The sequence below is a fragment of the Phaethon aethereus genome, assembly GCF_964289735.1.
Source record: "Phaethon aethereus genome assembly, chromosome: Z".
Taxonomy (NCBI): domain Eukaryota; kingdom Metazoa; phylum Chordata; class Aves; order Phaethontiformes; family Phaethontidae; genus Phaethon; species Phaethon aethereus.
Window position 1 is genome coordinate 43,280,388 of NC_138577.1, and position 14,359 is coordinate 43,294,746.

At 39.2% G+C, this 14,359-nt stretch overlaps 1 protein-coding gene across 3 annotated transcripts in view; it reads right to left on the reverse strand.

Annotated features, from left to right (window-relative positions):
* Positions 1-14,359, reverse strand: part of PRUNE2 (prune homolog 2 with BCH domain) — a gene marked incomplete at its 3' end in the record, with an annotated part of 138,904 nt that overhangs the window by 50,256 nt on the left and 74,289 nt on the right. For all 3 annotated transcript variants that reach the window (XM_082013550.1, XM_082013549.1, XM_082013551.1), the window contains exons 7-8: positions 7,501-7,659; positions 50-6,563 (exon numbers count right to left, since the gene is read on the reverse strand). In XM_082013550.1, coding sequence (XP_081869676.1) covers positions 50-6,563; positions 7,501-7,659 — 6,673 coding nt within the window. The remainder of the gene's footprint in view (positions 1-49; positions 6,564-7,500; positions 7,660-14,359) is intronic.

Here is a 14,359-nt window from a genome sequence, read left to right on the forward strand (position 1 = left end):
CCTTCTTTCTTTGTCCTATGAACTTGCTCTGGAAAGCAGGATTTCTTACCATCGGGTGATCTTTTATCTCCACCTGGCGGTGAGTCGCGATCAGTTGTTTCTGCTTCATCTTTTCCTATCGAAATCTCAGAAGCTCCTCGATTTGCTTCAGACTTGGAGAGTGAAGGTACTGATGTGTGACTTTTCTGAAGGCACTCTGTGGATGTTTCAGTCACCTGATCTTTAATGCTTCTGTCTTTGGTCATTAGGATGCCTTCTGCACCTTCCGCAGGAGCTGGCAGTGGTAAAGGTTTTTCCAAAGAAACACCATCACAAAATGGCTGCTGTAATAAGAGCTCATCCTTTGCACACTCTCTGCTGCCAGAGGGTTCAGCATCAAAAGACACACAGGATGGAGGAGTACACATCATTGGTGATTGGCCACTGGGCATTTCCTTAAATACAGGAACATCATTTTCAATTACATCTTCAGATTCTTTTGCTATGTCATCAACCAGTTGATTATTTGAATCAGATTCATGGCCTTCATTACCACCAGGCAGAATGGGTTTGGGAAAGAATATCTGTTTATCCTTTGATTCGCCTTCTGCTGCTTCACTGCCTAGTACTGACAGTATGTTCATTCCACCACATGTGCTTGCTGGAACATTAGTCACTGCTGTATTCCTGATGTTGTGTTCTACCCCTATCTCAGATTCACCCACACATTCTTCTGACATGTCTAGCTCATCACCAGTTATTGCTGTATGGTCAGTACCAGGATATTTTCCAATTGCAGCCAAGGTACTAGCTTCTTTTAAGCTTTGTTCTGCCCTATCAGGTAGAGTGAAATCCATGGGAACCAAATGCATCTGGGAGGTTGCTATTTGAGCTGTATCAGATGGTGTTCCCTGGTGGCTTGCAGGAGCAAAACTTTCATGGAACGTGTCTTTCAGATCTAAGGACATCACCTCTAAAACTTCATTGGTAATTTCAGCCAATTCAGTTGGGTAAGTAGCAATTTTATTTTCTAGACCACATTCTTCCAAAAGTGCAAATTCAGGAGGCTCCTGTGTATTAGAAGAGATTAGCTGATAGGATTCAGTGGTCTGTCCCTGTTCATAGTCCTGGGGTGTACCACTTTCAGACTGTACCTCTACCTTCTGCATTATTAACTGGCACTTTGAATCAAAATCTGCTTCTTTACTTGTATTTGACCATGCCTGACTATCTTTGTCTTCAGACTCCACCACCGTCTGAGAAGGTGGGATAGAGGCACGCTTAGCTTCATACTCCTGGCACACGTCAGGACTGCTTGATGCTTCTGAACTATTGTCTTGGTCACAATGACTTAATACATCAGGATTTTCACCATCTGATTTCAAAGTGACAGTCTGCTCAGCATTAGTCCACAGGTCAGGTTCCACTGAAAACAGCTGATTACTTTCTTGTGTGTTATCCTGTAAAATATCTGGGATAAGTGCAGTTTCAGGAACTAATATACTCCACCCTGGACTCAACTTCTCTGTCATTTCAAAAGATAAGTCTTCTACAGTGAAAGCACCTGGCAGGGAGTTGTGCACTTCTAATCTTTCACAGGTTTCCTGCTGTTGTTCTTGGGCAATGACACTTGCATTTCCCTCATTGTCTTTTGGTAGATCTGGTACAGTGATTTCTTGAACTAATGTATTTGGCATACCTCGTTCCTCACCTGAAAAAGGATTCTGTGGAGTCAGTTGATTTTCCTCATCTGTAAGAAACAACTGCTCTTTCAAGCCCCTTTCTTCTTTATCCAGTATGAAAGGATCAAATTGTTTGAACTGTACAGTGTCTTGATTTATTTGACTATCAGGAATATTCATAGGATGTACTAGCCTTTCACTTTCCTTTTCATTACAGTACAGGGGATGAGGCTGTTTTCCATCATTACTTGCATTAGTGAAACGTGCTTTTGTTAGTTTTTCATCTTGTGAAGGTGATCCCCAGGAGTCCTCCTTACTATTTGTTAACTGGTTTATTGCAGAGTGACTTGAAACAGAATACTGATCTTCCAATTGCTTTTCTTCACAAGGTCGTGAATTCCACCATTCTGAACTGTCACCTGGAAAACCAAATGTTTGTACTGTGGGTTTTGAATCAGTTCTTAAATCAGCTTCCAATGACATACTCCACATATCTACAGCTTTTGAAGGATACTCCTCTTTATCACCAACAGCAAAAGTTGGTGTAATATCTTCAATCATTTGATACAAATATGAGTCTTCTCCACTACCTGTTTCTTCACTGAAAATGCTCACCTGAGCTTTTTTCTCAAGCGTTTCCCACTGACCTAAATATTCTGAAGTCTCATTAAGCTCCATTATAGCCAAGTCCTCCTGCAATACCTTCACAGCTTTGATTGTTTCAGGATTTTCATTCAAGATGCCTAACTGGACCTCCTCTCCCACCTTAGTTTTTGCATCAAAATTGCCTTCAATTGCTTCAGGACCTGTTGCATTGGATTGAGCATAATCCTGTCCAATTTCAGACTCTTTGTGCTGTTTGTTTTTATATGTGGAATCTTCATGAATCACTTCTGGACATGACTCTGAATTCTCTGAATCCTCATTTATGTCAGGACTTGATAAAGAAGATACAGTATCATCATCTACATGGGCATTCCAAAAATCTAAGCTTTTAGGATTTTTGTTCTGTTCAGCACTTGTTTCAAATCCTTCTTCACATTCATTCCCAAATTCATTCTTTTTACAAGCACCTTCACTATTTTTATTATTTTTAATAACCCACATATCCCTACTTGTTTTGTGATGACTGGCAACTGGAAGGTCTCCCCACACATTCACAGATGCATCACTTAAATCGGGACTTGTTCCACTTGAGTGTGCATAATCATTTATAGAATCACTCCACACATTATCTTCTTCCAAATAACTTTTGATCTGTATATCCTTTGAAAGACTACTTGTTGTGTTTGCCATTTCAAGGACTTCACTTGCCTCAGGACTTGTTCCAGGAGACTGCAAATCTTCACATGGCTGTGAATTCCAAGCAGTTTGGGGAAAACTGTCACTAAGCATTATACATGGCTCTCTGCAAAGATTATTAGCAGGTTCTAAATATTCAGAGTTTTCATTTCTCCCAGAACCTACTTCATGTGAAAATGAATTTTCCACCACAGACATATCTGTAATGTCAGGAACACTGACATATCCAGAAGAAGGACTCTTCTTAAATTCATCTGTGAAAGACTTTTCGTGAGTCCTGTTCAGTTCTGAGCTATTTTTGAAAGACAGAAACTCAGAATTACAAATGACTGGATGGTTATGAACCGCTTCACCTAAGCCCTCTTTCACTTCTCCCAGCCCTTCTTGTGGATCATACATCAAAGGAATTGATGTGGCTAGGCAACAACCACTTTTTCCAGAGTCACTCCAGATGCCTGAGCTTCCAGGCATTTTAGAAGAATTATTTTCAGGATTATCACTACCCTTATCAGAACTTTCAGAGACACTTTCCATCTCAGGACTTGTTGCATCCTCTATCATTGTAGTCTCCTTTTCAGATTTCTCAGAAAGCAGCTGTGATGTTTCACTGTAATTGTAATTTTGTGGTCTGGAGTCATCAAAAGATTCATAATTTCTGCCTTCCTCAGAAGCACTTGAAGAAGATTCCACATTATTCCTCTCTTCCTGACTCACTGGATTACTGTGATTGGAAAATGACTTATCCTCTGTGACTAGCGCTTCCAAGCTAACACTATTCCTCATTTTTTCTGGGGAGCTGGGAACTTCAGCTGTTGACCTGTTTTCTTCTGAATCTGCATTACATGAAGATTCACTGTCCTCTTGCACTGATTTATTACAAATGTCAATAATCATTTGCTGCCCACTTGTCCCATGTGTTCTCTTAAATTCCTCTCTTCCTTCCTGAGAGATGATGAAGGCATTGTCCCAGCCTTCCTCACAACCCTGCTCGCTCTGCAAACTCCATGAGTGCAGCAGCTGCGCTGAATCCTGACTATCCAGCCTTCCGTCAACATCAGCAGTGTTTTGTGCCACCTTCTGACTAAGTGTCTCACTCCCTAAGTCACATATTTTCAGATCCAAACCATTCCCAGTGTCTGAAGTTGGCGTCGATGTGTCTGCGTCTTCTACAGGAACACTGCTCACTGTTTCTACATTTTCAGATGCAGTCTGCCTAGCATTTAATTCGTTCTGTGGTGGTGATAAGTCATTCACCGTTTGATTGTATACCGGTGTTATTCTTCTGATTTCAGTTGCAGAAAAATTATTTTCATTGGTATGTATTGAAAAACATTGATCAGCTGTTTGTTCTGAATTAAGGAAAGGTTTAGCAGAAGCATAAAGAGCAGTAATTTCAGAATTTCTTTCTTGTAATTGGGTGACATTATTTAGGGGAGTCTCCCAGATGTCTGTGTTTCCAGTGCTTGAAAAAGGCATGTTTCTGGGAGATAATGGTTCATTATTTGCTTTCTCAAGTACTTTTGGCTCAGTCAAATTTGGGTTTACCCATTTATCAGTAACTGTTTCTTTGTCAAAATCTTTGTCCTCATTTTCTCTTTCGTCTTCCACATATGTAGGTGATATATACGAATCAGATGTTGAATAATTGGTGTCTGGTGGAGAAACAACTAAATCTTCACCTATGTTTGATGAACTAAGATCTGAGTGTTTATACAAGAAGGTATCCTCCCATGGCACTACTACTTCTGTTACTTCTTTCCTCATATTTTTATCATACATATTCCAGGTCTCTATATTTTCAAATTGTTTTGGTCTATGTTTAGGGTCACCAAATACAGTTTTTTCCCCTGTTTGTAGCTTGGAATTATTTTGCATATTGTTGAAAACAGAATTTTTATTTTCAGATTTCCCGTATTCTTCTACTGAATAATACTGTTCTTTATCCCAGGCTTCTGGAGATACTTGGATAGGTGGATTTTCAGTCTCATTGTCCACTGTGATTTCTGAAGAATCTGATAAATTAGTTTTTGATATGGCCCATTCCTCAGGAATATTAACTGATTTTTTTTCTCTATCCAGTTTGTGCATGTTCCATACATTTTCTGAGGGTCTAGCAATATCTCCTGCATCAAACTTAGTCCAGACTTCGTAAGAGTCTCCAGCTAGCTGACCACCTTTCCCTTCACCACTACACCATGCATCTGACATTATAGGTGTCCGCTGACTGACCTTCCACGGGTCAGTAAAGCTCTCTGGTTCTTGCTTTGTCTCCTCCAAAGAAGCAGTTTGCAAATGCGAACATTCACTGTTTTTCTTTTGATTCTCATGGTTCCAATTATCTTGTTTAAACTGATTATCCCACAGACCTGCTCTCATGTATTCCATTTGCTTTGGCTGTTTTTGGAGGAATACAGAATCTGAGGCTCTTCTATCAATACGTTCTCGTAGCAAGGGACTTTCTTTACAATCTTTCCATAAGACTGGGCTCTGAAATACAGATTCTTGCTCACTTGAACTCCATGTATCAGCATTTCTGGACTCGAGGTCAAAGCCATCCCACCAACTTCCATATCTAACACGAGACGGAGAATAATTTGTGCCATCCATTTCATTAATTTTTTTTATGACATCTTGTGGGAAAAATAAAGGCTGCCCATTATCTAATGGTGAAGTTTCTACAAGACTGTTCATAGGAGTTGGTGGAATTCTTGAATCAGCAGATTTCAACATTTCTGATGAAGAAGAACCACCTTCAACTAAATCGATCAAACTTGAAGTTTTCTCACGTATTTCTCCTGGATCCTCATCAAATTCAGCTAAATTGTCTTCCTCATTTGTTGTCATAAATAAGTCAGTTGAATAATTTGCTGTATCATTTTCTAGCAGGTTTGCTTCCTCAAGTTCTTTCTGCACAGTGAGTTGTCCTTCTGATGAATCACTATTAAGGAAATAGTCGTCTGCTGGGGAACAATCAACAGAACGAGAAGGTGACTCAGATGGAGCTGTAACCACAGGTACTAGATCAAAATTGAAAAGATCAAAGTTATCACTATTGTTTCTAGACTGAGGCTTTTGTTCTTCGGCTATTGCTCCTTCAGGAATAGGGCTATAGGAATCAAAGCCAGGCAGAAGACTGTGATGGGAAGCAGCACCTTCTGCAACAGGGCTATCATCACTGAGGAAAACAGAACTCTCCTTGGAAGACCGGCTGCTTCTAATGGTAGCCAATCCACTGTCTGGACTCACAAGGTCTACATTAACATCAACATGGGCTTGCATAGATCCATTTAGATCTTGAGGATTTTCTGTAAAATTGGCAGAACTGGGCTGTGGTTCTACATCAGAACCATATAACTCCATAATACCAGAAGATCCTTGAGAAAGTGGAGCACTTCCAGCGACAGCTTCAGTAGAAGAAGTTCTACTGTTTGATACCATTTCTGGTTGCCTTCTACTTATAACTTCCTTAACTAGAAGAAAAATTTGATCACAGGTCACCAAAGAATTCTCTTGATGATAAATGAGAATTTGGTCACATCCACATTCTAAAGGATCCAGCTCCAAACAAGGGTTCTGACATTCTTCTAATTCACAGCAGATCTGTTGAAAAATAAGATGTTTCAAAAGCCATTGCAATTATGGACATAAGGGCACATATTGACTACTTCACCATGTAACACAGCCATACCTATCTATTCCTATTAACCCATTTCTCGTCCGTTTTGCTTTAACAGCCTTATTATGATCCCTAAATAGTTGAAGTATTAAAATAGATGATCAATACAAAATATGTAATATATAATTGGTCAGAATATTTACTTGAAATAACACCATCTGACTTTCAAGTTCACTTTTCATTAGTTAAAGAAAGTCCAAAAAAAAGTTTATTAAAATGACATAACTAGTTTCATAAAATAAATCTATTTATATTGACCTTGAAAGCAATAAAGTCATTTAGCCGCCTGCCCCTAAAATCAGAAGTTTTTAAGACTGGGAAGAAGGTTCAAAAAGTTGCCACTGAGATTTTTTCTTCCATTTGGGGATCAATATAGTCAACAAAATGGACAGCACCTGGCTTTGGACAAATGAACATGCTAGTAATAATCTGGCTTCATTTCAGAGCTCAAATTCTTAAGTGATAACTTACACATAGATGAGTTCTGGTCATGAGTATTTGCAATGTGTTTGCTCGTGCCTCACTGCCAAAGACTTACTAGTATAGGTCACAATATATAACTAAGAAAAACTATTACAAAAAGATCATTTTGTTTTAGCTAAATTGAAAAGCTCATCACTGTCTGTATTTGTTGTAAGCACACATTTTTTCTATTAGACTGGTCTGAAACAATCATAAATATCACAATCTTTCATTCTGTAACATATAATTAATGCAGCCATTTCAAACAGCTACTCAGTCGCCAGTCAACAGTTGCTACTTTTTGACCCCACGTAATTATTCAACACTTTGGTATATACTACTTTAAAAAAACATTTTTTTCAGGAAAGACATTATTTGATTCTTTTTCCAGGCACTTACTTGATTGCCCAGCTCTAAGTTTTCCGAGTATACTGCTATTTGTCGTTTTGTTTGCTTCTCGTCTGACAAACAGTTGGCCAAAATGACAAGTACATCAAACCCATATTTATCTATGAATGCTTTCAGATCACCAATGAGACTCCTGTGTAACATGCAGTCCTGAAATATGGTAAGAAATTAAAAGAAATGTCAGCATCTTTTCCCTGCTTCTTCCATCCCAATCTGTGGTGGAAATAGACAGAAATGTTAATGAGCATCAGTATCTGTAACTGTCAACAGAATTCCATTCCATTTGTCAAAACAGCTTTGTGCTAAAAGAAAATCAAGAACTGGTATCACAGCACAGTAATAGACTTTTATTTCTGAAGAATGCTAAAATACTAAATGTAAGTTTTACCTTCTTGAAACTGCCGCCAAAACAGAATTCTTACTTGTTTCTGCTATTTGCTTTTGCAAGGTTGTTTAAAAGTATTGGGCTACTGCTACTTCTTGAATAAAAACTATTTTCTTAACAAAAGTATTTTATGAAATTTATCATGTCAATAATTAATTTAAAATAATACTTTTAATTTAGGTGCAAAATCAGGCACTCAGAAGGAAATTGTATGTGCCTACTTAATTTTGTAGACCTTTATATGTACCCATTATGATGGATGTTACATGATTGTATACAATTTTACCACGGATTATTGCTTTAGATTCCTTCATTCCTTCTGTGCAAGTCTTAAAAAAAAAAAAATCAAAGTAAGGACAGAGTAAGGCAAATTAGTTTTAAAATCTCTTTGTGTCCAAAAAAATGCTTATTTTCACACACAACCCACACCAAATACACAGGAGGTAAACACCACATTTGTCATTCAAATTCCCATGTATATTTGCACTAGCGCAGTGTTGAATTATCTAGGTTTCGCAACATAAACCATACATCCCTCTTTCTCACCTGGAGACATAACACGCAAAGTATAAACATCTCTCTTCAGTCTTCAGTTCTGATAGCTGCCAGTGAACAAAGTCTTAGAAATTTTATTTTCTCCTTTATGTTTCTGCTATTTGTATTTTAGATAATCTTCTAGCTAATAGTTTTGCTATGCTGCCAAGCTACACTGGCCCTGAATAAACAGCAGTTCATCATGAACACAACACAACTGTATATGCAGATTGGCATGTTATTCCCCTGCATCTGTCTCCTACCTGATAAATTACTGTTTTGGTTACATATATACAAATACTATTTATTAATCTACTCAAATGTGTCCACAAAATGCATCTCCCTCCCTGTAAATCAAACTTAAAGAAAAAAATCTGTTCGTCAAATGCTTTGGAAGTTGATTCTTTTTGAGATTAGAGTTGAAGTTCCATTTCAATGTTTGCATAGCACCTAAAAATTAGTTTGATGTGTAATTCATGCAGATTAATGCACAAACAAAAGTCAGCTGTCAGTTTACTGGTGGACATTCAGATACGAAATCTGAATAGGGCGTTATGGTGAGGAATTATGGCACATAAGCTTTGAATGTCCAAACCAGTAACCTTTTTCTGAGGGCTCAACTATTGGGTATATTTGAAAAAGTAACAAAATGTGCTCAAGCATGGAAAACTTACTTTGGTTATCCCATAATCAAAATTTATTTGAATAAAAAATTTGAACTAAAGCAGATTCAAAACCACTTGAAAATCCCTGATAACTCCTTATCTCAGTTACCCACTCATAGCCAATTCAAGATTGGGAGGTGTGGTAGGTTGACCCTGGATGGATGCCAGGAGCCCACCAAGCTGCTCTATCACTTACCTCCTCAGCTGGACAGGAGAGAGAAAATATAATAAAGAGCTTGTGGGTCAAGATAAGGACAGAGAGAGACCATTCACGAATTACCATCATGGGCAAAACAGACTTGACTTGGGGAAAGACTAATTTAGTTTATTACCAGTCAAATCAGAGTAAGACAATGAGAACTAAAAGCAAATCTTAAAACACTGTCCCCCTACCCCTCCCTTCTTCCCGGGCTCAACTTCACTCCCAGTTTTCTCTACCTCCTCCTCGTCCCCAAGGAGTGCAGCGGGACAGGGAACGGGAGTTGGGGTCAGTTCATCACACGTTGCCTCTGCCGCTCCTTCCTCCTCAGGGGGAGGACTCCTCACACTCTGCCCCTGCTCCAGCGTGGGGTCCCTCCCACAGGAGACAGTCCTCCATGAACTTCTCCAACGTGGATCCTTCCCATGGGCTGCAGTTCTTCACAAACTGCTCCAGCCTGGGTCCCTCCCACGGGGTGCCGTCCTTCAGGAACAGACTGCTCCAGCATGGGTTTCTCACGGGGTCACAAGTCCTGCCAGCAAACTTGCTCCAGCCTGGCTTACCACAGGGTCACAGCTTCCTTTGGGCATCCACCTGCTCCAGCATGGGATCCCCCATGGACTGCAGGTGGAGATCTGCTCTGCCATGGATCTCCATGGGCTGCAGGGGCACAGCCAGCCTCACCATGGTCTTCCCCAGGGGCTGCCAGGGAACCTCTGCTCCAGTGCCTGGAGCATCTCCTGCCCCTCCTTCTGCTCTGACCTGGGGGACTGCAGGGCTGTTTCTCTCACACATTCTTACTCCTCTCTCCCAGCTGCAATTGCTGTGCTATTTTTTTCCCCCCTTCTTAAATACGTTATCCCAGAGGTGCTACCACTGTTGCTGATGGGCTTGACCTTGGCCAGTGGGGGGTCTGTCTTACAGCCGGCTGGCATTGGCTCTATCGGGCATAGGGGAAGCTTCTAGCAGGTTCTCACAAGCTGCCAGCCCTGTAGCCCCCTCCAGCTACCAAAACCTTGTGACACAAAACCCAATACAGGAGGTCACAGGGAAGGACCAATCAAGGATCTAGTCTGCAAGGTGTTCTATGGCGGTACATAAGGTAAAAAAATGATCATTCTAAAAAATGTCCAGCCTTCCAGGCTCATGATGCTTTATCTTCTATATTGCTTTTATCTGTTGAAAGTGCAAGGAAGTAGAAATTTTCTGTTAAAATCACATGATTGAACTGGAAGCCTCATGAAAGTGACATTGACTGAGATAATATCTGCCATCATCTCAGCTCGCATTTGTCACTCACAGAGTGGTAGGTTGGGAAGTGCCAAAAACCCTGCTTTCTGCAGTATTTTGAGGGAGGAACCTCTTAACCTTCCTACATGGCAAGGGAAAACTCCCCTGTCACAGCCATGGCCAACTGGAGAGCCCACATGGGCATGTGGGGTGATCAGAGGTACACGTCTACAGTTTAAGGCCAAGGACGACTAGGGCATCATAGAACAAGAGTATGAATAGAATAGGACAAAGATGCAACGTTCACATGCCAGCAGCTACTCGTTGGCAGGATCAGTTACCCAGCAAGGGTGTGGCACCAAATGCCATACAGTGAAAGGTCTGTTCTACCAGTCAGACGAGGAACTAAAGATGCAAATGGCTATGGTAGACCCTCTGAAGGTGCTAAAATCTGAACTTGCCTTGTGCCCTGTTTTTTGCTAATTTATGTCATACAATCAAAAGCAGCACTGAGGAGTTGATACAGCACCAGGTGATCCAGTAGCCTGCTCCTGTAAGCAGGGAAGTTGCCAAATCTGTATTCTTGGTGGAACAATTTGACTGGAGAGCTTCACATCAGCCCACATTGATATAAACAATAATGGATCTGTACTACCTACATAATTACCTGATCCAGCTACTTGAGTTTCTCTCCATTGCTTCCATGCTCTCAAACTTACTGTTATTCAGAGTGTGTATTTTTTCTTCTTGAGGTTCTCAGCATGTTGATGACCGAAAGAAGCACAAAGATTAACTCTGAGCCGGCTACCTGTCCCTCCCCATTGGGTACAAGCTGCCAAAGGACATCAGTTATGGACTACATGTTTTTTCTCTATGCTTCATGTCCAGCTTGGCGTTTGCAGTGTGTTGTCCCACACACGTTCATTGGGTGCAGAATAAACTTGGACAGCTAACTGTACTAGAGAAGCCTGCAGGCAGCATCCACCTGGTACTAGCAACTACATCACCTGTGCACCCTTGCCTTCATCTAAAGGTGCAGCAGTAAGTTCTTGTATGAACATCTTTTCTGTTTGACAGTGGAAATGAGGAATGGAGTTGTTTCCTTCTAAGAAAATCCTGTAATAGCTGAAATGACCAAAAGGTGGAAATCTCTTCTATGAACACAGTCTCTCCAGCATGCTGTGGATGGATTGGAGGCTTACTCAATGCTGCAGCCCTCAGGATTCCCACCACCTAAAGGGATGTAGAATTATCTATAGTGTTTTTTCCTTATAATGTTGGCTCTAATAAACAGTGTTTTAAAAGATACCTCAGAGTTTGCATGCTTTTCGTACTGGGATCATATTTGACCAGCACCGCCTGGTGCTAAACACTATCAGCTGATGAGAGACTGCTCAGAGCAGCGTGGGAGTGGGATTAGGTGTGCCACCACCATACACCACACTGAAAGAAAACATCTTTAAAGAAAACATGCAAATTATTTGAATATTTGAAAGTGCAAGAGGGCAAGAGATGTCACAGTGACATGCAACCAACGATAATACTGAGGAAGTCATTAAGGCATGTCTGAACACAGTCCAAGTCAAGCAAAATGATGCTGATCATACCCTATTTATTACTTTACCCCATAGCCTGCCAATGAGAAAACTTTCTGACAAAAAAGTCATTATTCAGCAAAGGTATAAACCCCAAGACCCTATTTATTCTGTGACATGAGGAGTAAGATGCAAGCTTCTCACATTACTACTACTAAGCAACAATTAATATTCAACTAATACTTCCCATAAACAGTAATTTTAATAATCAAGAACAAATGTTTCTCATAAGTTTTTACCTCACTAAGTGCATCCAGAAATGAAACACAATGCAAACAGACCTCATTAAAAGAATAGGTCAAAGAGCAAATTTGCTGGAAAATGCTGTTGACTAAGCTTGAATAAAAGCAAGATCAGATTACATGCTTACAGCATCATGACTCTCAGTTTTTTTGGTTGACTGGACTATTAATCAAAACAGAAAATTAATTATTAATTTTAAAATAAGCACATGTAATTTTATTCATGCTAATAATTATTATTGATTTAAATAATTATTTTTTCTAAGCCTTAGTTTAATTTCACCCCTCCCCCCAAACATCCATAAAGTTTACTCTTCTAAACTAGTACCAACAACACAATCCAGATACTCCCTTCACAAGCATTCCAACATTCAAATAAACAAAGACAGTTGCAAACAAGAAACTCTTATAAATTACCAAAGACTATATACTAAAAGACATGGTAGGCATATGGACTCTTCCAGAAATTTGCTAACCTAAGTAAACAACCAGAATGTTGCACGTATTGTAAATGCTAACAGAAAATAAAACATTTCCTTTAGAAATGAAAAAATGCTAATCATTTCAGCAGTTAAGCTGCTATATTTACAAGCACTGTAACGTATGCTGTTGATGAATTAGTATAGTAGGAAATACATTGACATAAAGACAAACCATGACAAAGGTCAGCCAGCTGTCCGTTCTTATACTACTTTTCCTTACTTTATTAGCATGTGCTGGCTTAAATATTAATTAATATTTGCATAGTATACAGCAGGTAAACTGCATATGTAAACATTATTAGTTGGCATAATGCCCTATAAGTAACCAATAAGAAAAAAAAAAAGGACTGTAAGTATACTTGAAACATAACATACTTGAAATAAGCAGAATCTAGTAGTACATATGTTTTACAAATGGATACTGGAGAAATTTAGTCTCAGCATTTTTAATAAAATTGTGCATTTGTTTTGTCTAATGCCTATAAAGTTTACATAATGCTACAACATAACAATATGGTGAATATTCTGAAATGACGAATTTTTTTTTATTATCTGGGTAAGCAGAATGAGAAAGTTTAAGAAATCCACAGAATTTTGAAGGATTTTTGAACATGACCTGTTCAGTTATTACATATTTCTGTTGAGAAATACTGTTTTGTGTAGGCTTTATATTATTGTGAAACTTCTTTCTCTGAAACTTAATTTTCTTATAGGAATCTCTTTCTTTTAATGGAATAGTTAACGTGACTACGAATCTGGATGATTCTTTAAAAGAAGCAAAATCTCCAAGAAATATCCAAAAAGAATTTGTAACTTCTCCATATCTAGCCAACACTTTCTGATTCATGAAGCCAACAGCCAATTACCCAAGTGATTGTTGTAAATGTACATTACACACTCTTCTGACGCTTCTAAGCTAACTGTGTCAATATTAACCTGACCAAATTAAGAACAAACTGTCTCTTTTGTTCTTCACACTCCTCACATGGAGAGCACAATATGGCTTTTGTCAGAGGTGCTCCATCATTTTGGCTCAAGGAAACTGTCAGTACAGTTTGGGATTCGTTATTCATGGGCAGATACCCTGATGGGTCTAATGAAGCCTTTCTGCTGACAACTCATTTGCTAAAAATACCCAACCATCACAAAATATAAATGAGGAATATCACTGTATCCCATTACAATTTTCACAACCAAAGCAATTACCACAATATAGAATTAAAAGAATACTGCTTCACACTGTATTCTCTTAATATTTCATGGTCAGTGTTTCTGCATTCCAGTTTATTTCTATGTGATCACTGATAAAACTTTATGACATACTTAAATTGCAATATAATAGGGTAAACACCAATGTTATAGCACACATGCAGAGCTAACAGTCTGTGTGCCATTTGTTGTAAATCCAGCTAATTACTAGAAGCCCCCTCCTTTAATAAGAGGGAAAAAAAAGGCAAAAAAGCAGAAAAAGACTTGATATTTTATAAAAGTTTTCAGGTAAGGTCACTAGAAATGGAA